This window comes from Acanthopagrus latus, chromosome 2, assembly GCF_904848185.1.
Source record: "Acanthopagrus latus isolate v.2019 chromosome 2, fAcaLat1.1, whole genome shotgun sequence".
NCBI classification, from domain to species: domain Eukaryota; kingdom Metazoa; phylum Chordata; class Actinopteri; order Spariformes; family Sparidae; genus Acanthopagrus; species Acanthopagrus latus.
Window position 1 is genome coordinate 17,060,534 of NC_051040.1, and position 22,342 is coordinate 17,082,875.

A 22,342-nucleotide genomic window follows, 5' to 3' on the forward strand; every position below is an offset into this window, starting at 1 on the left:
CTTAGGGTGTGCAACGTATTGTATTCGGTATTTTGTATAAGTTAAGATGTCTGATGTGTTAATTACGTTTTCGATTCATACATTTTGTCCTATATTTTCGACCAACAGCATACAGTAATGCACAATCAATAGCGTGTGGGACTGAAGTGCTGTAATTTACGAGCATTCCAGGTAATTATGAAGGCAGCATGAGATATGTCATATCAAGTCTCTGGGTATTTAAAAATAAACTAATAAGAATAGGTTTGACATTTTTATATTGAGGTTGATCTGACCAAAAAAACAATATAAGATCATATGATTGGTTAATAAATGGTCAATAATAATCAGTAATGTTGACGAACAAAAAATGTGATGTATGCAGGTGAGAGTTTTAATACAAAAAAAGACAGACAAGGAGTTAAGGCCAAATTATTTTATTTCAAATACATTAGTCAAGTTGACCTCTGTACATGTAGTAGACGTGGCACAAACTGATCAGCTGTGGTTTTGTTTACACAACACTTGCATTAACACAGAAATGAAACTGTTTCAGAGGTGCAGCATCATCAAGACCATCATCATCATCATCATGGTTTTCAGAAAAGTTGAAACTGAAACAACATGTGCTGCACTTCCTTAGAAAAAGGTGTTATCTCTTTAGAGACATCTATCAGGTGTTCCACAGCAGTTTAGAACAAATAGACACATGCAGTTTGTTTATTGATAATTGTTAATATATACATCCAATAGGCTGTATAAACGTACTACAAATTAATCACATTTATTATCTCATAAAGTCCTATAAAAAGTACCCAAAAGTCACACTTGAGTAAAAGCAAAGATACTGTTAATTATTACTTTGATAGAATTTAAAGTCATAGATGCGAGTAGTACTTGAATAAAGATCTCTGATATTAAACAAACTTGCTGTCAGTAAATATACTTAAAGGTGCAATACATAATGACTGACCTGCTCGAATTCAAACTGCCAACAAACTGCAGCAGCATATAAAAATTATTTCATATTGCACATTCAAGTGTCAAAAAATAGATGTAAAGGAAATTACACAAATATTTACATGTATGTACTGTTTACCTTGGGTTGACCAATTGCTGCTCAATTGATTATTTGACCTTGTATTCAGAATTTTGCTGGTTATCAGAATCTGTGTTTTTCTTTTATCCAAGTGAGAATAGAATAAATTAATTTAAAAATGCGCTACAGCATGCAATCTGCAAAGTAACTAATAAATAAGGATATCAAATAAATGTAGTGAAGTAAAAGTTTAATATTTGCCTCCAAAGTAGTAAGTAGAGTGGAAGGATAAAGTAGCCGAAATGTGGGAATGATTCAGTAAAGTACAGTACCTACAAATTTTACTTGGTTAGCATTCAGCATTAGCATTACAAAAACAGTCTGACAGTCCAATGACAGTGTACAATAATCTTAAGGCCATATGATATTGGCGGTTTGTAACGGTAACCAGCTGTATGGTGCTTTGTCAAAAGGGCATTGTTTCAACTGACCATTCAAACGCTCCCTTGGCCTGACCTCCTTCCCATCATCTAAAATGGAGTAAACACCTACAGACCCGTCCTCAAAGCCCACAAACACATGCTGCTCACACACAACTAGAGTCAACGGATCCTTACACAGCCACACGCTTCCTATTCTTTCCCCATCTGCGAGTCGTACAACTGTGAGGACTGGCCTCATATGCACGCAGCTTTTCTCCGGGGTGTTGAAGTGGGATACGTAGGCGGCGTAGCATCCACTTTTATCCAAACAAGCTTTTGTGACAGGAGCTTCAGCCTTGAATGAGCACAGCCTGACCTGAGATAAGTCCAAGAGTCTGATGTCTTCATCTTCAGTGGAGAGCAACGCGAAGCTCCCATTAGAGGACATCTGAAAGACTTGTGGCTGACAGTTAAAAGAATAAGGCAGCAAAAAGTGCCTGCACACCGTTTCTTCTGCCACCTTCCAGGTGTACACTGCCCCTGAGGCGGCCATCAACACCACAAACTCCGGGTGCTCTGAAAGAGTGTGGAAAGCGACGACATGCTCCGAGCTTGCCACGCAGGAGAAACGCTTGCTGATCGAGCCCGACCACAGACTGGCAGCTAACAAGTCTCCACGGCGGAGGCCAATAAGGAAGGTGCTTTCAGGAGACACCTGGGCATCAGATAGGTACAGGTGTATGCTACACACAATGCTCCCTTTTGCCAGCTTCCAAACCCTGGACAACTGTCGTTCAGAAACACTCACCCCACAGTTACTGTTAGGGGTGATCAGGATGTCTGTTGCTCTGCTGCCACTCATGCGTAAGATGTTCTGACCAGACTCTGCCTGCCAAACATAAATATCCCCTGATGACAGTGTCACAAAGTGGACGTTATCAGGAGAAAGGCGCAGTTTTTCCACAGGACCATCATGTAGGAAGCCTGCATGTGGAAGTCCTGTTTCTAAACCCCATTTCCACACTGTCTCTGACCCATCAGTGGTGTAGAACCACTCCCCTGTTTGTTCGACTACCACTTCTTTCACTCCACAGCGCATTTTCTGAGCTGCGCCTGCAGCGCCTATCGCCTCAGAGGCCCACACTGTGAGGCAGCCGTCACAAGCGACGCAAATGACACTTGAGGCCGTTTTGAGGAGCGTACGCGGCTGACTGTTTGTCTGTAAGGAGAGGACACACTCCCCTGTGCTGATCCTCCACACCAAGACTAGAGGATCTAACAAAGCAAGGAAAAAGTGGCCATCCTGGGAGAGCACAGCTTGAGAGAAGGCCCTCCCCTGAGGAGCTACGAACTGGTCCCACAGCTCCCAGTCACATGTGTCCCACAGGGTAACCTGGTGAGAATGACACACCAATAAAGCGCTGATTTCGTCTGAGTGATCTGTATTGACGATGTTGTTAGATTTATCTCCTGTAAAGGTTTCTTTGACAAGCCTGGGTGGTTGTGTTTTCGTATCCCAGAGGATCACATCTCCCATCCTGTCAACACATGCCAGCTCCCTCTTATCTTCAGAGAGGATCATCAGTGCAACTGCATTGTGATTTGTGTTTGAACAGGTGCTGAGGAGACGGCCGGTGTTCGTGTCAAATACAGACACTGTGCCTTCCTCGTGGCCACAGTACATGTGAAAGCCATCAGAGGAGCAAACCAAACTGGTCACACAGCTCTGGCACTGGAAATGAGTCATGGTGTCAGTATAGACATCAAAAAGACTCACAAAACTCTGATCTTTCCACCACATAAACAACTTGTCCTGACACGCAACGAACCCTTCCATTCTGTTCGGCGTTTCTTGGCTTGACTCTGGTCCAGACTCAAGCTGCTGAAACTCCTCTGGGCCTGTCACGTCCCACAGGAAAAGCTTGTTGCATTGTGTAGAAAGCAGCACAAATTGACCGCTACTCTTCACTCCTGCAAACTTCAGCTCCCTCTGCTCACAGCTCAGTGACAGTTTGAGTATGTTGCACCCTGAGCCCTTCCAAAACCATGCCGTTCCATCATCCATGATCTCTGCGACAATCCCACACTCTGTCTGAGCTACTTGTGCAACAGAAGCTTCCCTGGTTTTGGCATCAGGCTTTAAACACTCAACAGAGGGAACGGAGGAAGGAGCAGGGCAAAGCGCTACGCCTAATCCGCTTCCTCTTTCCTCCCTCTCCTCTCTGATCTGTCTGACGAAACTCTCGAGTGCGGGAAATGCCTCCAGATAAGGAAGGAGGCTCGTCTCCATAAGTGTGGGCAGCAGCAGAGGTGAGCTCTGCAGTGAGCAAGCGCAAGACTTCAATATGCTTGATATGACAGCTGTTTCCGGGCAGTGGGATGACCCCTCGTCACCTTCCAACATGGCTACCAGATCTCCCAGGAGTCCAGCTCGAACCATAGCCAGGTGAAACCCCAAAGACATCAAAAGCTTTCGCTCAAACTTTTTGTTACTTTCCTGCAAGTGGTGCGGCAATTCTAAGACCATTCTCAAGTTCACTCGGCCGAACTCTTCAGAAGGGGAGTAGAAGATAAACGGCTGGCTGGGAGGCTGCCTATTGATGTTAATATTCATTTGGGCGGTGTGCACGTTTGGTGAGGAATTCTGGTTTACAAAAAGTGGTTTAGCACGTCCGCAAGCCCATCGGCCGCTGAAATAGTCAGCCATCTCCGAATGGATCTCCCTCCTCGCCTCGGGAGGACCTAAATACTTCTTAAGCACGACCAGCTTGAAATGTCTGCTTGCCCAGGACAAAACATGCAACCCTGCAACGGTCCTCTTAATGAGAAACCTCCTCAGATCCAACAGAAGTCTCTCTACATCAATTTGCGGGACCCGCATACTGCCGGAAGGGCATTCACTTGGTTGAATGTACTTCGACAGCACCTCATCATCAATGGACAGCAGGTCAGCCAGTTCGGCCTCGGTGAGCCCAGTCTTGGACAGGGTGAGGAAGGAGACGGCGCGGGCGACTATAGGGGCGCCATGTTTCTGCTCGAGCTGATCCAGCAGTGCGGAGGTGGAAGAGTGGACGCCATCGGGGAGAGACGACTCAGTCACATCTGAATCTGATGATGAAAGGAGAAAAATGGACAGAAGGAAGAGAGAAAATGTAGTGTAAACTTTTTAGTATGGTGAACAGAGTCACAGGAAAAGACCAAAACCAACAACACATCTAACAACTAATGCTTGTGTACCCAAACCAAAGTCTTCTGATGAGCATGTAGCATTTAGTTTACTTAGACCTAGTCCAACACAAAACGCATGCTGTAAATACACAGACACGTTATATATACTCACTGAAGCAGTGGTTCAGTAGCCATCTTTTATAAGGGTTCAATATTTAAGTCTCCTCTTGAACTTGTTTTTGCACCGCTGATTTGATTTGTTTTTCCTGTAGATGAGGCGTTCAAGTACAGGGCAGCTAGCTTTCTCTCTTCATTTCAAGTCTTTACTCTTAAATCTCTCGCTACTTTATTGTACATCTCATACTGTGTTGAGATTTTACATTTGTCTCAGAAAATGCTAAAGGCAGCGAGACTGCATTATGGAACAGGGTTTGCAACATGCCGTCTTAGAAGTTTAATTCTTCTTTTTCTCAGTTCTCCTAAAAAAATGCAAAGTGTTTGAAAATGTCTTATGTAGTTAATGTAAATGTCATCTCATTTTTCATGCAAGTGAAAAAAGTGAAAAAGTGAAAAACTTGAAACTAATCTAGCAACTCCCTTGGCACACAATATCTGTAACTAAAATAGTTTCCAACAATAACAGTGTGTTCAATGATATGAGTAGCAATTGGTGAAAAATACCCAGATATTTAATGAACAATTGTGACCCATTTTTAAAGATTTGCATCATTGGTGTGGTGGAAATTATGTATTTGCTACTCATATAATTCACATATTTACTTATTATATCTCTGTTGAAGGATGGTCTTTGCCACTTTCCTTTTGTCTGTGTGCAGGTCAGTCTGACTTTTGGTAAGCAGAGACCATTAAATCAAAGAGTCCTCCTCCCCATGGAAAGCTTTTATCTTTTCATTCCCACACACATTATTTGGAAAGCTCTGAAAGAAGGAGGAGATATTAAACACCCAGGCGTAACCTCGTTATGGGCACTTGTAGACAAAGATGAGAGGATCTCTTTTATAACCCCTTCCAGGTGTTTTTGTTACTACTAGGATTGGTAGGAGAGATGAATGTATGCAAAAGATCTGAGAGTAAAACAGCTTCAATGTCTAAAAGTGTTTATCTCAGCGCGCACATTATATACGAACATTTGTTACTGTGTACCAAGCTCTGAGCATTATCAAGACCTGGCGTGAACCTCTTCCCCACATAAAGGGCAGGGAGGTCAGAAAGAGTTGATACATGCAATAATGCATCATTGATTTTGGTCTTTTCATGGTATTTGTTGAATTAAAAAAAGGATAAAAAAAAAATACCACCAGACTTGTCCTTTATGAATCAAACTGTATCAGTCGTACCAGAGTGCCAGAGCGAGGTGTGCAGGTGCAGGAGTCGAGCGTAGAGCGGCAGGCAACAAGACGTCAGTGCCTGGTTCACCAGCGCCTGCTGTCCTGATGTCACCCTCCTGCCTGAGCTGCTCAGCAGTGACTCCAACATCTGCCCACAATGCTTCCTGTCTGCCGACCCCAGCGGCACGCACACATGACCTGACTCCTCCTCACCGCCCTCTGATCCAGAGTTTGCAGGACTGCATTGCGAGTCAATGGCTTGCAGGATCTGTGTACGTTTAGAGGAGACTGCAAGGATGACTTTGACATTTGGTGGAAGATTTGAAGGGAGGCTGCTGATGATTTGAGGCCCAAAGCTCCTTTCAATGTGATCGAGACCATCGAGGATAAGAACTAGAGGATGTGTGGGAGAAGGCATGAGAAAGAAGAGGAATGAGAGATGTTCTTTAACTTCAGATAGGTCAGGTTTTATGATGCCAGTAGGATGCGGGCATGGGTTGGTACTGAAGTGAAAGTCAGAAACAGGTTTGCTGGTGGTGGGTTCACATTTGGAGCTGCTGTCTCTCAGCTTACTAACACAGCCAGGACCGTCCTGGTCGTTGGGATTCTGCTCATAGGAAGCGATGCCCTGATATTTGCCAGCTATTTGATAACACAGGCTCGACAGCAGATGTTCTGGGTGAGGGTTGGCGGTCAGGTTGCAAAAATAAGTGATCACCACAGGATCACAGTCTGGTAGCCAAGACTTTATCTGTGGAGAGAGATGAGAGATGTTCTAAAGACTATGAAGAACAGACCCTTGGGCTTGTTCTTTCTATTTATCTGTTGGTTGACTAGTCTTGTTTTTAAATGCTTCATTCATCCAGCTCGATATCTTTGATTAAAGTCAAGTGGATTGTTTATCTTGCTTTCTCTTCTCTTGAAATGCTTCTCTTTAACTTTAAAGAACTCTAAAGACTCTCTAAACTTTTGCCAAATCGCTTTAAGTAATTAAGTCGAGCTGCAGCTATCAGTTATTATATGATCAAAATGTATCTGACAATTACTTACCTGTTTAATGGATTCATTGTTTGGTTTATAAAATATAAGAACATTTTAAAACAAAAACAAAAAAGATGTTATTTGGATTTCCCCAGACTCCTTGGACTGTCAAATGTCTTGTATTCAGACCACTGAATTATGGGCCTTTTGCTTAAAACTACATTAATAATCAAAATAGACACAAATTAATTTATCACATGACTACATGCTCATCTTTTTTTAAGTGTCTTGCTGCAATGTTTTTGAATGTTTGTCTCTGTTAGCTTTGAATGCTTATTTCTAACTCTACTGTTCTACTGAGTTGAAATTAGACTATTATTGACATATTGTGTAAAAACAGACAAGTTATATTTCATATTTCACCTCAGTCCACATACCTGTTGAGCACAGTGTGCCAGCAGCACTGCTTTCCCTGTGCATGGTCCTCCTGTCACCACTAGTGGGCGCTGTACTTCCCTCTGCGTCACATAGGCTCTGATCTACAGGACATCAAATGACAGGTCAGCTCTGGTGGTGACCTGAAATTACTGACCTTCAGTTTCATCAGAGGGGCAAAGAAACAGCATCATGGATCAGAACATATCTGTGACGTGACTTTAAATTGATAAAGTAATAGCATTTTTAAAAGTAGTAGAAGAAGAAAACCACTGAATTGGAGAGTACAGGATGTTTTGATCTATTGATGAGAAACTGCCACATCAAACTTTGTTTTGAATCTTCATCAGTTACACATATTGATGGTAAAACAGAAGTGACATCATCTACTTTTATTTGCTTTTTGTCCATCCAGAGAAATCATCCTGACCTTCTCCTCTTCTGGACGGATGACATCATAAAATTGGGACATGATGTCACGCAGCTCCTCCTGCTCAGCCTGCTCTCTGGCCAATGCGTCACCGAGCCGAGAGTCTTCCCTGGATTCTGAGACGTCCACGCTGTCAGTCAACGCCACAAGGTCGGCGTACACCTGCTGGCACAGAGACTCGGTGTAGCCCCACCTCCTGGCTGTCGTGTAACCATGGCGACACTCTGTGGTGGTGGTGTAGACCAGAAGCTGGGATGAGGTGATGAGACCCGGGAGGAAGCTGTCACAGAGCTCTGAGAGTAACTGTCCATCAGTGGGTACTGTCTTAAGGTCAGAGGTGGTGGCCTGAAGTTACAGGACATGAAAAACATGGGGCACTTTTGATATGACCTGCTTCTGAGGGACACATTTTATATAAAGCTATTTCTATGATGCTGCAAAACCATCACTTATAAGACATGATTAAATGTGTTTTTAGCACACGTAAAATCATACTTTTTTTTATGTATATAACCGATTATCGAATCTGATATTCAGCATTTTACTACTCATCAGTGTTTTGTTTTGTTTGTTTTAAAATCTGACTGCCGATAAAATTATTTAATTTAAAAATGTGCTAATTTGGCTCTGATGCAGCATGAAACATGCAAAATAATTTCAACTAAAGTTAAGTAAATATGAATGTAGCTTGTAAAAAGTACCCTAAAATGTTACTACAGTAAGGTGAAGTTTCAAAATTGTTCTAAAAATTAGGAGTGCAAAAGACACACAAGGTGGAACAGTCAGTAATTTAGTAACAAATCAACACTCATGAGAAGGTGATAGATTACCTCTGACTGTGGCTGCGGGTTCATCTGTCTGCCCTCTCTGTCTCCGTTTGCATTGACAACCTTGTGGACGTAAACCAGGCAGCGTCCGATGATGTCATCACTGGGACAGTTGTCCAGAGCAAATCGCAGATCTGCGTCGAGGGCTGGAGAGAAGCGGCACAGCACAACAACAACAATACAAAAATGTAGCCACGCCTCAACATTCAGCCAAAACCCACAAACACAGACACACAGTTCATACGTCTCACCTGATCTGTAGTAGCTCTGGGCTCTCTCTGATGTCATCAGACCTCTGTGGACACACAGACTCACGGTGGACTGAAACACCTTCCTCAGCTCGTCTTCTTTAGCCTTCATCTTCATCTCCTCTTCCTCACTGACCTAAAACAAAGATTGATAAATACTTATTTAGAGGACGGCACCACAGCTTTTTAGTTATGGTGTTTATTTATGTTATTACTGTCTAAGCCATGACAGCACACACCATATAATCTCAATCATAATTAAATCTGAACGGAGACAGTGAAAGAGGTTTGAGGGTTGTGTGTGATCACCTGAGGAGAGCAGGCATGTGTGTGTGCAGGCCTCAGGCAGTAGGAGGGAGGGATGGTGTTCTCGTCCCTCTGGTACACCCTCTCCAGCTCCTGGGTGCTCACGCCCGCCTGCTGGCTTTCCTGCAAGAGAAGCTGGTACTCCGACACCTCCACCTGTGCAGGCAGACTGGCTGTGCCATACTGATGACCTACCAGAGCCTGCAGCACCACCGTATGGACACAGAAGGGACAGCAGCACCATAGATGACTGGCAAGTACACACTTTTATTGGCTTTTATGGATTTATTTAACTTATATAGAAACTTACTGGTCTTTTTTGCATTATGCGCTGCAGCTAGAAAAGACTGTGATATGTGTGTGCCTTTGATGAAATGTGTAAATCTGCACTTATAACACTAGAAAATCTCAGGGAATGATTTAACATGGACTGATTTAACAGGCCGATCTGAACACTGCGTTGCTCTGTTTTCCTCAAACTGTCATTAAACTGAATGTTTTCAGAGCCCGAAGCACGCCGCGCCACTACACACTCACATCTAAATGAACCCTGCTGATTCATTTACCAGTAAAAAAGGTCCCACGGAGCTCTCTCTGCATTCTTTAATCAGCTGCTGTCTGGTGGTCTCATCTGGCCAACGACTGGGATCACTGGACTCGAATGGGTCGATCACCTGCACACACACGCGCAACATTAAAACAATCTAGAGGACAGATGACTGAGTATCAGCTCATGGAAAGCACACAGCCGAGGTGTAATAACAATTGGCCCCGGAGTTGGCTCGCTGACATGTGATATTCCTCCCTCTTTTCTAATTACACATGCTGCTGAAAAGAGACGGCACAATGCGCTGGCTGAGCTGCCACACAGACTCACACACCGCAGCAGCGACTCGCCTCACAGCTGCTCCTCCTCTTTATTTGTCAGATTTAATTAGGCAAAGTTGAGTAGAACTGAGCTCACTTTTTACAGCAATGGCCTCAGGGGGGACAGCGTGATAGAATAAAGGACGCGCCGACAGACACACACACACACACACACACACACACACACACACACACACACACACACATACAAACACAACTGGAAGCTCCACAAAAGACTCTTGATGATGTGTGAGTCTGACTGTATGCCTGCAGTCAGTCACTAGACTGACAGAAAATGTCGGCTGCAGCTTTTCGGAACAGTTTGATTTCTTATTGTTCATTGTAGGACTGTACCAATTTAAGATTTTACTGAATTTTCGAGAACAAATGCTTTCAAAATACCAACACTTTTGCAATATCTATGAAATAATTTTAAAAATGCCAATCAAAACTATCAACTTTGTTTACTGTGGGTTTTGGAGTTTTTCTTTCAAAATACGAGGCTAAACTCTCAATTACTGGTGAAAAGTCAACCAGATTAACTAATAAACAGAAGATGCACACGGCTAGTTGCCCATACAATCAACATTTAATTTAATATTTCTATGTCAGCTTTCATTTGAAGATGTGTTCTAACCTTATCATATTCATAACTATTATTATCAGCTGCATGTCTAGTATGAAAGCTGCTATTTAAATAAATACACATTTTACCATTACATCATGAATATCCATCATACAAAACAATTAAACACAAGAACAATACTGTGACTTCATTTTAAACCAAACATTTGTCACAGTGGCTGAATCTCCTTTTAGTAACTATAAAAGATATTGATATATTGATAGTGTGAGTGGTTAAGACATTACAGTGGACGGCTTTAAAGCAACATAAAGCAGAATGCATAATGTTGCTTTACTGTTGCAGCATCCTGCCTCAGCCGGTTTGTTTATGGTGCTAAAACAACAGAAAGGACGGTAAAAGAGGTAAAAACCAAACAAACAAACAGACAAACAAACATTGACAACACAGAGACAATAATCACTGATATGTGACATGCACTCACCGTGACATCCAGTCCCAGTGTGCGCCTGCAGTGCTCTCTCAGTCTGGGGAACACGCTCTCTCTCAGAGCTCGGCGCTCCACCACGCTGTCTGCACAGAGCACCAACACCTCACTTCACAAAATAACTCATAAAAACATCAAGAAAGAACTCATAAAACTGGATAAATCATTTGCTTTTTCAAGATTTTCAGGGAAATCCAGCTCGACTTTGGCATAATGAATCATCTACTTACCGTCTGGGTTGGAGCACAGATAGAGTTTGACACAGGATGAGCTGTGAGTGGACTTTAGAGGAGATCGGTCCATTTGTTTCCCTCACGGATCACATTACAAATCAGTATCTGTTGGTTTAAACAAGCCAAATAAAAAGTAAAAGAGTTGCTGCTTCTCCTCTGCGCTGCTGTTTTTCTCTCTTCCCTCCTGCTCCGCTCAGGAAATTCTGGCCTCCAGTGTTTAGAGAGTGTTATCATGATCACACCCACCCTTCCAGTGAATGGATCGTCCATGTAACACACACACGAACACACACACAGTCAATCAGCCAAATTATCAGTTGTTTACATACTCAAATATGTCAGACAGGCGCATAAACACACGGGAAAAGGAAGAAGAAGAGCAGAATAACTGAGAGGAAACAACTTTTCCATATTTTTTTATTAATTAACATTTGTACACAATAAATACAAACTTTGTTTTTTTTTGTACAGTCAATAATAATATGCAGAAAGACTTTTGCGCCTGTTCTCATCATTGTCACCGTCACAGTCTGTGGAGAGAGAGAGAGAAGGCGAGCTGTTGTTCCACCGATGTGCTGAGAGCAGCATCTGTGCGGCTGCTCCCAAAACGAAAGGATAAAAAATAAAAAAAGAAATGTACAACACATAAAAAAAAAAATTAAAAAAAAAACAGAAACAGGCCCATATCAATTTATTAAACACCATCATGGACCAGAGGGACCGTTATAAAGGGGGAAATAATCATGTTCAAAGAGCAACTGGCAACAAAAAAGCCATAAATCTTAAATCTAAGTGAAAGCCTGAAGGAGCATTTATGGTGGGGAGATCTGTGTGACGCAGCCATAAACCCTAAACTCCCAAACAAGTTCGAGAAATCTTGAAAGATCTGAGAGGACTCGGGGAGAGGCTGCTGTTAAAGCTGACGCCGGCAGAGGAGCCGAGGGTCAGATCCAAAACTGTAGCTGATTCCAGCTGTTAAATGCTGTCAGGTGTGGATGCTACAAATAATGTTGTTTCTGAAAGCTGAAGCAGTTTAACAATGAATTTGTTTCATTTGCTTCATTACTTGCATCACTTCAACTCGGCCTTCGCAAAGACGAAGCCAGTCAACCAGTTTCAGCCTTTCTTTCTTTCTTTCTTTCTTTCTTTCTTTCAGCCTTAAGCTGTGCCCCAACTCCAAACTGCATATCAATAATACTGATACTTTCCTTCATACATCAGGCTGTTTTTGCTGATAATGTACAAGAAATAAACATCCTTTACAGCTGTGTACCGACAGGAAAGGTGCTGATACTGCTACTTTAATAACAAAGTGAAAGCAACACTGATTGAATGCTTTAATTTTGAATTGTTTCCAGCTGTGAGGAGCTCCTGCATACCTCTACATACTTGCCAACCCTCCTGATTTTCCCTGCGAGTTCTTCATTGCCCTCCCCCGGTCACAATGCTCCCATATTTCTCCGATTTATGACAGTTTTTTCACACTTTTTTTCCCATTTTTGTCATCATCATCATCATCATCAAGTGTCTGGTGCCGTACAGCGTGTAGCCTGCTTTAACGTTGCACCTCATCCTCCTCAGGGAGTGAGAAACTAACCGGGAAATGGAGCGGAGATGAGAGTATATAAACAAATTTTAAGTCTACTTTACTTGGTCATTTTGAGGTAATCAGTTTCCTCGAATTTTTTTCTTTCTAAGTTGAGCCACTTTGTCAGATTTACAGAGCTTGGAGAGGCTGAAACACAGGGCAGCGGCATGCACAGACTCTCTAAGGGACAGGTGCATAAATTAAGAGATATTAATATAACTTTTTTATGCCACAGATTTACTCAAGTTTGCGTTAATTCTGCAAAGTTTCATGAGAATTAAAATAAAAATGCAGTTGCATTTTACTTATTTAGTTATTCTCATTCTTTAAATGTCAACAGAGTGCAGGAAACGCAGTCTATGAATCTTAAATATGTCCCTAAACCCTGCTTGGTTACAAAATTCTCCCTAGTTTTGAGGCCTGAAGGTTGGCAGGTATGTTGCTGTAACATGCTGGGTCAATTTAGTATCCATTCAAGACAACTTTTGAGTTTATATAGACTTTTTCCTCCCTACATGATCTAACTCTGATTGAAAACAGGTATGTAGGAAGGAGCTGGGACGCAACTTCACATCTTGTGCTGTTGCAGGACCAAATAATAAAACACATTATCTCCAGGTCTTCGTTCAAAAGATCCCTCTCTTTAATTTTTTGTTTGTTTGTTTTTTCTTTTTATAAATTAAGGAAAACACCAAATTACATTGTCCACAATTATCTCTCCATCTCTTTGGAAGAGTGGAGAATAATGATCATAAAAAAAAAGATCATCAGTCACACTGAAATAAAAAAAAAGGATCCACCACAGAATCAGAATGAAAAGAATAACTCCTTTCTGTTCATCCTGATGTGTGTTAAGGTACTGCTACTTTCCAGGGAAGGTACAATTAAATAAAAGTGCTACGCTGCCCTTTAGGCAAGGAGTTTTAAAGGCTTGAAGGGTATTTTAAGGGGGATGATTTACTTACTTTGAGTAAAAAAACAAAACAAAAGAATTGTACTTAGCTCCATTTGAATGTCGTTTGCAAGTTCTGTCCATTGAGCACGATGCATTTCTTTTATACACCTCTTTTGTTTCTATTTCTAAACACCATCATCACAGTTGAAACATGAACCAGCAGGAGAACAAATGGATGATATCGAATTATGAAAAGGTTAATTTCTTGTTATGGATGTTTTCGGTACTGTTTTCAAAATAAAAAAATAAAAAAAAAACCAGACTCCCATACGATGTGGTGGAGTTGCTTGGAAAGAGAAAAATAATACCATGTCAACTAAACGAGGATATATGTTATAGGTGAGCAAAATCAATGTGAGAGGAGATATAATCTGCAGGGATAAAAGCTATACAGTTCAGTCTGTGATTAATAAAACCCCCCCGACCCAAAATACGATCAGTGTCTATATCATCTTGGATAAATGTTTTTCTTTGTCACCACATAGTGAATACCAACAATTTCAGTGCCTTTGGAAGCACCATCGACCTCCTCCTGAACCAACACAAGCGCTCGGAGGGTCAGAGAATGAGAGAAGATATAGCAGGGTGTGCGTAATACAGTATAATGTAACGTGTGTGTGTGTGTGTGTGTGTGTGTGTGTGATCGCCACCGATTCACACTGACTGCCGATGGACAGAACAGACATTAGAGAAACAGAGGGAGATAAAGAAAGGAAGGGCGGGAAGAGAGGTGGAGAAAAGAACAGAAGGGAGGATCCAGCCTCCTTGTGTCTCTCTTTCATCCTCTCCTTCCCTCTCCTCTTTCCTCTCTCCTTCATACTGTATTTACAATGCCCTTTCAGTATAAGATGAGGATAAAACTTCCACTACATATCAGACATGATATTCCATTCAGCTGAGTTAGTCTATATGAAAACGCTGTGCATAAACATTCCTATGACAACAGTAATGTACTGTACTAATACACATTGAATACGTATGATGATAAGGACTATATATTGCGAGGGAAGGGCTGGCGAGGGGGGAGGGGGACACTGCGTCTCCACACACCACCCACATTTCTCTGTCCATTTACTTAAACCGCAACTGCAAATCCAAATCATGACACGTTTGGCAAGTTTTTTTACTCGTTCACTCTCATCAGGCTCACTTGTAAAATGAAAAAAAAAATGTGTCAGACAAGCCAAAAATATAACTCATAAAACCAATCAAATCTAAAATCTGTCATTTGAGCATTTATTTTGGATCACACTTAATCATTTATCTAGTCCCTGTTTTTCTCACCGCACAGGTGTGTGGCTAGCTAGCTTAGCCAAAGACATTGGTGGCTAAACACACTTAGCACAAAGCTAGTAGCTACACCAGCTCCTGCACCTACTGTTAATCAGTAATATATCATAATGTAGCATTAGTGTAGAAACTCTCGTGACAATAACTAGCGCATTTTAGCTAGCAAGCCACTCGTAATGCAAGGAAGCTATTTGGAAGTTTACAGACTACAGAAACCCAAAATTTTGTACATATTTGTGATTTAATGTCTCTTTTCTCCAAATGTCAAATGAGCTAAATACAGAAGTCCCAAGTTTGGCTTGGGGTTGGCTTGCTGACTTAAATGTATAAATACATTTAATTAACTAATTAGTTAAAATGTATACTTGAGCAGCGTTTATACAGTGATGCTTCAGCTATATGCAGTAACAGAAAATGGATGATTAGCAATATAATAATGTAGACGGTGCAGTTGAATGGAAACATAAGGTTCAGCCATCTATCCACACACCCTCTCCATTGCTTCAAATACAAGCAATTTTCCAAATTTTCATTTTTTCATTATATGCAAGAGAACAATTTAAAATGCGGTGCTGAAAAGGAACATTTTCATGGGGAAAATGGATAAATGATTTAATAAACTAATATGTATTGAACCAAACAATATTATTGTGTTGAGCTGAGTTATATTTTTGACTTGTCTTAAACTACATTTTGTCACTTTCAGGGCTCAATTACTTTTCTCACATTTAATTATTTGTGGGTGAAAAAAGTGAAATCTCTGAAACGTAGCAGAATGATCTTCCTTTGAAGGAGGATAAACTAATTACAATATCTTGAAGTAAGCTTAACAAGATAAAAGAAAACTTGCCAAGCCCATCATTAACTTTCCCACACTCCCCCTCTGTAGACATTCTTCCTCCTCTTCCTCTTCTTCAGTGTGCTCGGGTTTGCTGCCCGTTGAGGTGAAGTTTTAAGGCAAGAATGGAAGGACGGGGGAGGGCGGAGAGGGACGTGGGGGCGGCTACTGCTGCACTTCATTAGGAAGCTAATACGGAGATTATTAAATTGGATACTCTGCCCTCTCTCTGCTCTCCTCCTCAACTTGAGGAGGAGAGAAGATGCGGAGAGGCCGGGGGTGTCGGACGTGCTTCAGTTCGGTTTACTTCACATCACTTTATTAAGCCGACTTCAGTTCAGAGCAGTTCAGCTCCCCAGCCTGTAGGATACGTGTGTCTGTCATGTTTTTTTTTTTTCTATGTCTCTTTAACCGCCTGCCAGCCTGTCTGTCTGTCACACCAGCGTGATCTCCACCTCCTCCGTCTTGTCACTCTTCTCCTGCTGTCTTCGGGGGTGCTGTTTGGGTGGAGGGGGTGCCGCTCGCACCTGCAAGGGAACATTATGAATGTAAATTTAAGAGAGAAAACTAAATAAGACAATAACAGAGATGCCCTACTTTTCTTTATTTGACAAACAGCATATTTTTCATTTCCTGCAGCTGCACACAAACCTTTTATCTCCACAAAGTAAAAAATACTTATTCTCTCATTTTATAGCCTTTTCTTAATAGACACCGTATTTTGAATCCTCTAACTGGTATTTAAAGGGCATGCATTTAATCAACACTGACCTTTACATTTAGGAAAGAAAAGAGCAAAGAGAGACCCATGTACCATAAAGCTGCAACAAACAATTATTTGTCTTACAGATTATAACATATTGATTTGTTTTCGTTTGGTAAATAAAACGTAAGAGAATACCATCAAAAGCCAAGGTCAATTTACTATCACAGTAGAGAAATTAGCATATTGTATTTGATGTGTTGAGTTTTGTGTTGATTGGCTTGTTGCCTGTCGGCATTTATTTCTATCCCACTCAATAAACTTTGATAAAGCACTTCACTGAGAACAACTGAGTTTGTTATGCTGAAATATGTAAAATATAAAAGTCCTCGCTGATCTAAGATCTTGAGCTGGCCTTAAATAAAATGATGACTTACATAACCATAGAGGAAACATGTCTTTCAAACTTGTAATTAATCATTAATACAGTAATAACAAACTGAAACATGTGTAAAAGGTGGGACGCCATTTAAAAGGTAAATGAAACGCGATCATTTGCTAGAGAAACACCAACAACATATATTGTCTTTGTACTGATTTCAACTGAGTATATGTACGAGAAATAAAAATAAAAATTAGCATATTATCACATTCTGTTGTTGTCGTCTGTATAGTTTAAACAATCACCCCAAGTTTTCTATAAAAGTTTAAGACAAAAACCAAAAACCTTCTGAAATCTAGTCTGACACACAGCTTCAACTTTGACAGAAGTTATGCCAACTTTGCTTTGTGAACTTAAAATAGAAACTGTGATCAGAACATTATTGGACCGATCAAACTAGAGACTCTAGTTTTGTCATTAAAACAATAACATCCAAGTAAACACACTTCTGGAATAAGTATTATACTAACAGGTCGTAGTTTGCCTGGGCCTCCTTCAGGGGTGAATCTCAGTGGCTGTGGAAATCCTGGCGACACTGGACTCCTGCCAGAGCTTTGATCTACAGAGGGAGACAGAGGGACATTTCTATGTACTCACAGTAAAAAAGCCACAATGACCTATTTTCTATTAACTACGCGCCTGTTTGGCTTACTGTGGGTGGACAGCGGTCCCTTGTGAGATGAGTTGGGTGGTGGAGGCTTGTGCTCCCCGTTGAGTGCTGCAGAGGGTGATCGTGGTAGAGGAGGCGGAGTTGAGGTCTCGGGACTGGTGAAAGGGCTGATGGGAGGCTGGTCATACAGAGGAAGAGGTGGCAAAGACGATGGCAGCTTCAGCGATGGGGAAATCTGGGCCAAGGGACAGAAACAGAGAAATACTGGCTGATCAACAAAAGTTTTATTGGTTTCAACTTACAGACTATGAAATCATGTCACTGGTGGAATGATTAACAATCAAAATGACTCTGGCCTGGTGGAGATGCAAAGTGGCGTTTAGTCTCGATCCTTCATTAATGTACATTTTGCCACTCAGGGGCCACAAGCACAAGCTTATTTTCACATCCAGCACACACAGAGAGGTACTGACAATGATTTGGAGTTGGATTTCTGCCCACTTGTTGAATCTAAGTTCAATGTCAGCACTCGTTCAGATCTGTTGTTAGTCTCCATCACTTCCTGAGGCTCTTTAACTGCTGAATACTCCACTATGTTCACCAGATAGTTGCCAACTGTGTCTGTCTGCCCTTTGGTGTGCAGCAAATAGTGTGCAGTGGGGATTTGAGAGCTTTACTCAGTGAAATTAATGCTATGAGAGCAGCAACAACTAACTGAACAGTTCATTTGCTCTGAAACTGAAAAATTGAAAAATGCAAAAATGCTTCATAGAGCTGCAGGGAGTCACATAATTCTCTGGGTGTTTGACGCAAAAAGCAACCCCTTTCACTTTATAGTTATTCATCTACTGTTAATGTAAAAACATTAATTAGAGCAGCTTTTTAGACAAGGCACTGTAAAGAATACAGAAACATTGCTGGATTACTAGTTAGAAGTGCAGGAAGAAGGCTTCAGATTAATTTCTTACCAATCTTCCCCACATATGACTCAAAAGAAGTTAATAGTTATTGTGTTATGACTTCGGGCTTCTAGGAAGGGAGAGGCTGTATCCTTCCTGTTGCTGAGCCTCTAATAGGGTAGCACTCTGTGCCACAGATAAGACCTCTTTCTATGATTGCAGCACTGGGTTTTTTATCAGAACGCCGCAGGAACACAGCAGTTCTGATCCACTGTTTGTGAACTCTGCCCTGCTGATAGATCTACTGGACAACAGCCAGGAAGGGAGGGGAGAGGGGGGAAAAGTGGCACCGTAGACTACACACTGTCCTTGGTATTTCTGCCCTGAGGAAATACTGATAAGACTCGCTCTTCCAGAGTGATGCACTAAATGTGTTACTCCAGTTGGAGTGCAAGTCTCCATTTTAAATCTGCCCTGCTGTCTTTTGCCACAAAGGTGTCTGAGATTGCATCAGCATACCTGTACATCACCTGTCCCTCCTCCACTGGTCTCCCCATTCTCAGTGAAATCCTCTACCAGCACAGAGGGGAAGACGCCCACCCGTCCGTTTAGCTCCCCCTCCCAGAAGCCGTCGTCCGTTTGAGTGTCCCGGCTCAGCAGGCGGATCACCGCTCCCTCGCAAAAGGAGAGTTCCTCGTCCGCCTGGCCCTCGTAATCATAAAGTGCGCGGACATACATCACTGCGGAGAGGAAGGAAGACAGAGAGAGAGAGAGAGAGAGAGAGAAGGCAATAAGAGATACACAGCAGGAATAATTATTCTTGTGGAAATGTAGTTCCTTGTCTGCCTGGCCCTCATTGTCATTACGAGAATGGCACACACCACCAGAGAGAGGGAGATACAGAGAAGACAGACAGGCGTAACTGTACTAATAATGAAGTGCCTGAATTTCCCCATGTGTCGTCTCCTAGTATTCGGTTAGAGCAGAAACACAGCATTACAAAGAGAAAGTAGAAGAAGAAGGAAGGAGAGGTAAGGTAGGAAGGATGATCTACTGTTGCTTTCATGAGGGTATATAATCTTCTTATTATGGCATGCAGGGAAGACATGTTTAACCAATCGGGTAACATGAACATAACACACAATTTTATTATTATCTGAGGAAATTAATGAAGATTTCATTTACACAGTCAGGCTGATAGGTGCAGTTCAACAAGCCTGGTCAACATTAGTCAAAGCAGAGTAAGATGTCCAGCTTTCGCTAATTATGAACCCTTTTTTACACACTGAATATGCTGTGTGTGCATGAGAGTTAATGTTTGTGATAAATCTCAGCTCCTGGCCATTTTATGAAATCATCCAGCAATTTCAGCCCCTGGTGTTTTGTTCTTGTTTTGCTCAGTTTTAAACAACTAAGGTAGTTATTGTAGCCCTTGCTTCTCTTCCAGTGAGGCACTAGAATGGTAGCAGCAAAAAACGTGTCCTCAGCTGATGGTAAGTGTGCTTAAACAAAGGCTTTTTTCCTGAACACGGTTAAATTTTTTTGCCGTTTTGCTTTCACACTTCTGTTGACTACTGCAACCGCAGAGACATTTTTATCTTGTTTCCCCCAGCAAGTTAGACGACTCACGCTCGCTTATTCTAATAACACCCTGCTTTGCAAAATAAGTGTTGTTTACAGCTGGATTCCGAGCAACTCCAGCGAAGCAGTAAAGAGAAAAATGCCTTAATCAGAGGCACATAATAACCTCATTACACTGGTACAACTGGAACTAGCTTGTTTTACTCAAACTCCTGGCATGCAGTTTAATTATTTCAAGGAATAATTTACCACTTGCCTGGTTTTCAGCGTACTTACTGTTTGTGTCTCCGTTGATGCAGTTGGAGTGCAGCTCTGGCTCGGTGGAATTTGACGAGGTGTGCGATCGAGCATCGAGCGTAGCCAGAGACTGGAGCATGCTCAGCAGACTGTTGGAGGTCGGGAACTGTAGGTATTTCTCTGGGACGTAGCCCACCTGGCCTGTCTTATTGCGAGCCTAGAAAACACAAACACACAGACACACACAGTGAAGTGCATTCACTGAGTCATGGGAGGAGAAATTTGAACACCAGGAGGCCACAGAAGATTGTGACACCAAACAGAGCCCATCAGATAAGCTTCTGTTGTTGTTAATGTCATCACAATGCACATCTGTGTGTGTGTTTGTGCACCTTGACCCAATCCTCCATGTCTCCATCCTCAATGACCTCCAACATCTCCTGTTCATCAATCGTTAACTCATCTGGCTGAGAGGCCTGCAGGAGAGACACACATAACAGTGTTAAAGACAGATGGAGTGAGAATGAGAAAAAAGTAGTTGACCCAAAAAGGGGAGTGAATATCGCTCTCTTCAGAGCACCTTAAACCACGACTGTCTCTTGATACGTGTAGCTTATTAGATGTATTTACTGTGTTTCCCCACACATACTTTGCTTGGGTGGGTCTACTTTTATTTGCCAATCCTTTTAGGATTTTATGATTTTATTTTTAGTATCTGTCTGAGAGAACAATGCCATCCAACATTCGTCAACAAGTGGATAATCTGTCCTTGCAGTTTTAAAAATAAGTTGCTGAAAGGCTGAATATTGGATCTGATTTTCAGCACTTCTCCAGTTATCTAAATCAGTATCTTTAGTAAACTGTACATTGTTACATTCAATCACTGATTATTCTAAATTTATCACTGATTATTCTAAATTTTGACACTAAGACCTTAATTTTTACTGCAGTTGTACATCAGCTATTGGGTCTCCTTGATTATTAATAATCGGTATTGACCCCGAATGAACCGTGTCGGTTGAGCCGCAGCAGAAATACGCTGTTAAAAACAAAGAGTTGCATTTCCAACAAATGCAACACTGACATTAGTCTAGTCTCCCTGTGTATTTGGATGTCAGTGATTGTGCGTTGTGGTTGAGCAGGTAGCTGCAGACATTTGATATGTGTATGAGTGTGACCATGTAACTGCAGAAGCAAAGACAGCATGTCTGCATGTGTGTGTTTGTGTGTGTGTTCATACCTTGTATGAGTAGAGGACTTTGCAGGTTAGCGGGTAGTTGCGGAGGGTTCCTGAAGGACTAGAGCTGCTGTCGTCAAAAACCTCCATGTTCTCTTCACACTCTTCTCCTTCCTCGCGCTCCAAGTCCACTGTGCCCTTTAACACACAAACACAGCCAGATAAAGTCAAAACCTCTGATAACTACAAGGACAAATATGAAGAGATCGGGTCACCTTTCATACGGCACATTACTCTCCAGATCAAATAAACAAAAGACGCTGAGCTAAAATACTGAAAAAGCTTTATAAGAAACTATTTTCTACATAACCTGTTGGTTCTAATGCCTGATGTACCAAAGTCTACTTCCATCAACTTGTGCATATCTTATCAATATAAGACACACTTTCACACGTTACCTTATTCCCCTCATGTCTGTGTTTGCCCTCTCTTAATGCTAGTGTCACACTTTCATCAATAGAAACGCTTACCTTTCCTTCCTGTTCTGTCCTGCTCAGTGTGGGTACTACAGCTTTTAGACACAGGTGTAGAGGGACTGATGTTTCACATGATCCAGCCCCTCCCTCTTTTGTTCCATGAGAATTTCACTGGCTTATATGAAGGTCATG

The 22,342-nt window shown here is 41.8% G+C and overlaps 2 protein-coding genes across 4 annotated transcripts in view; both read right to left on the bottom strand.

Moving 5' to 3' along the window:
• Nucleotides 1-400: 400 nt before the first annotated feature.
• LOC119007467 (NACHT and WD repeat domain-containing protein 2) lies at nucleotides 401-11,538 on the bottom strand. Of its 2 annotated transcripts, none has more exons than XM_037077194.1 (10): nucleotides 11,352-11,538; nucleotides 11,119-11,207; nucleotides 9,751-9,858; nucleotides 9,188-9,385; nucleotides 8,882-9,014; nucleotides 8,634-8,776; nucleotides 7,804-8,148; nucleotides 7,376-7,477; nucleotides 5,967-6,225; nucleotides 401-4,548 (listed from the first exon to the last, which is right to left on the bottom strand). In XM_037077194.1, the coding sequence occupies exons 1-10, from the start codon at nucleotides 11,422-11,424 to the stop codon at nucleotides 1,430-1,432; spliced, it is 4,569 nt and encodes a 1,522-aa protein (XP_036933089.1). In that variant the 5' UTR covers nucleotides 11,425-11,538; the 3' UTR covers nucleotides 401-1,429. The 2 variants fall into 2 exon arrangements, with proteins under 2 accessions (XP_036933089.1, XP_036933080.1); XM_037077185.1 differs by having other exon boundaries at nucleotides 5,967-6,708.
• A 216-nt stretch (nucleotides 11,539-11,754) lies between these two features.
• The window catches only part of LOC119004767 (F-BAR and double SH3 domains protein 2-like), a 73,632-nt gene continuing 63,044 nt past the window's right edge, over nucleotides 11,755-22,342 (bottom strand). For both annotated transcript variants that reach the window (XM_037071965.1, XM_037071970.1), the window contains 7 exons: nucleotides 21,738-21,872; nucleotides 20,890-20,973; nucleotides 20,537-20,714; nucleotides 19,199-19,419; nucleotides 17,823-18,015; nucleotides 17,641-17,729; nucleotides 11,755-16,552 (listed from right to left, as the gene is read on the bottom strand). In XM_037071965.1, the coding sequence (XP_036927860.1) occupies nucleotides 16,460-16,552; nucleotides 17,641-17,729; nucleotides 17,823-18,015; nucleotides 19,199-19,419; nucleotides 20,537-20,714; nucleotides 20,890-20,973; nucleotides 21,738-21,872 (993 nt within the window). In that variant the 3' untranslated portion in view covers nucleotides 11,755-16,459. The remainder of the gene's footprint in view (nucleotides 16,553-17,640; nucleotides 17,730-17,822; nucleotides 18,016-19,198; nucleotides 19,420-20,536; nucleotides 20,715-20,889; nucleotides 20,974-21,737; nucleotides 21,873-22,342) is intronic.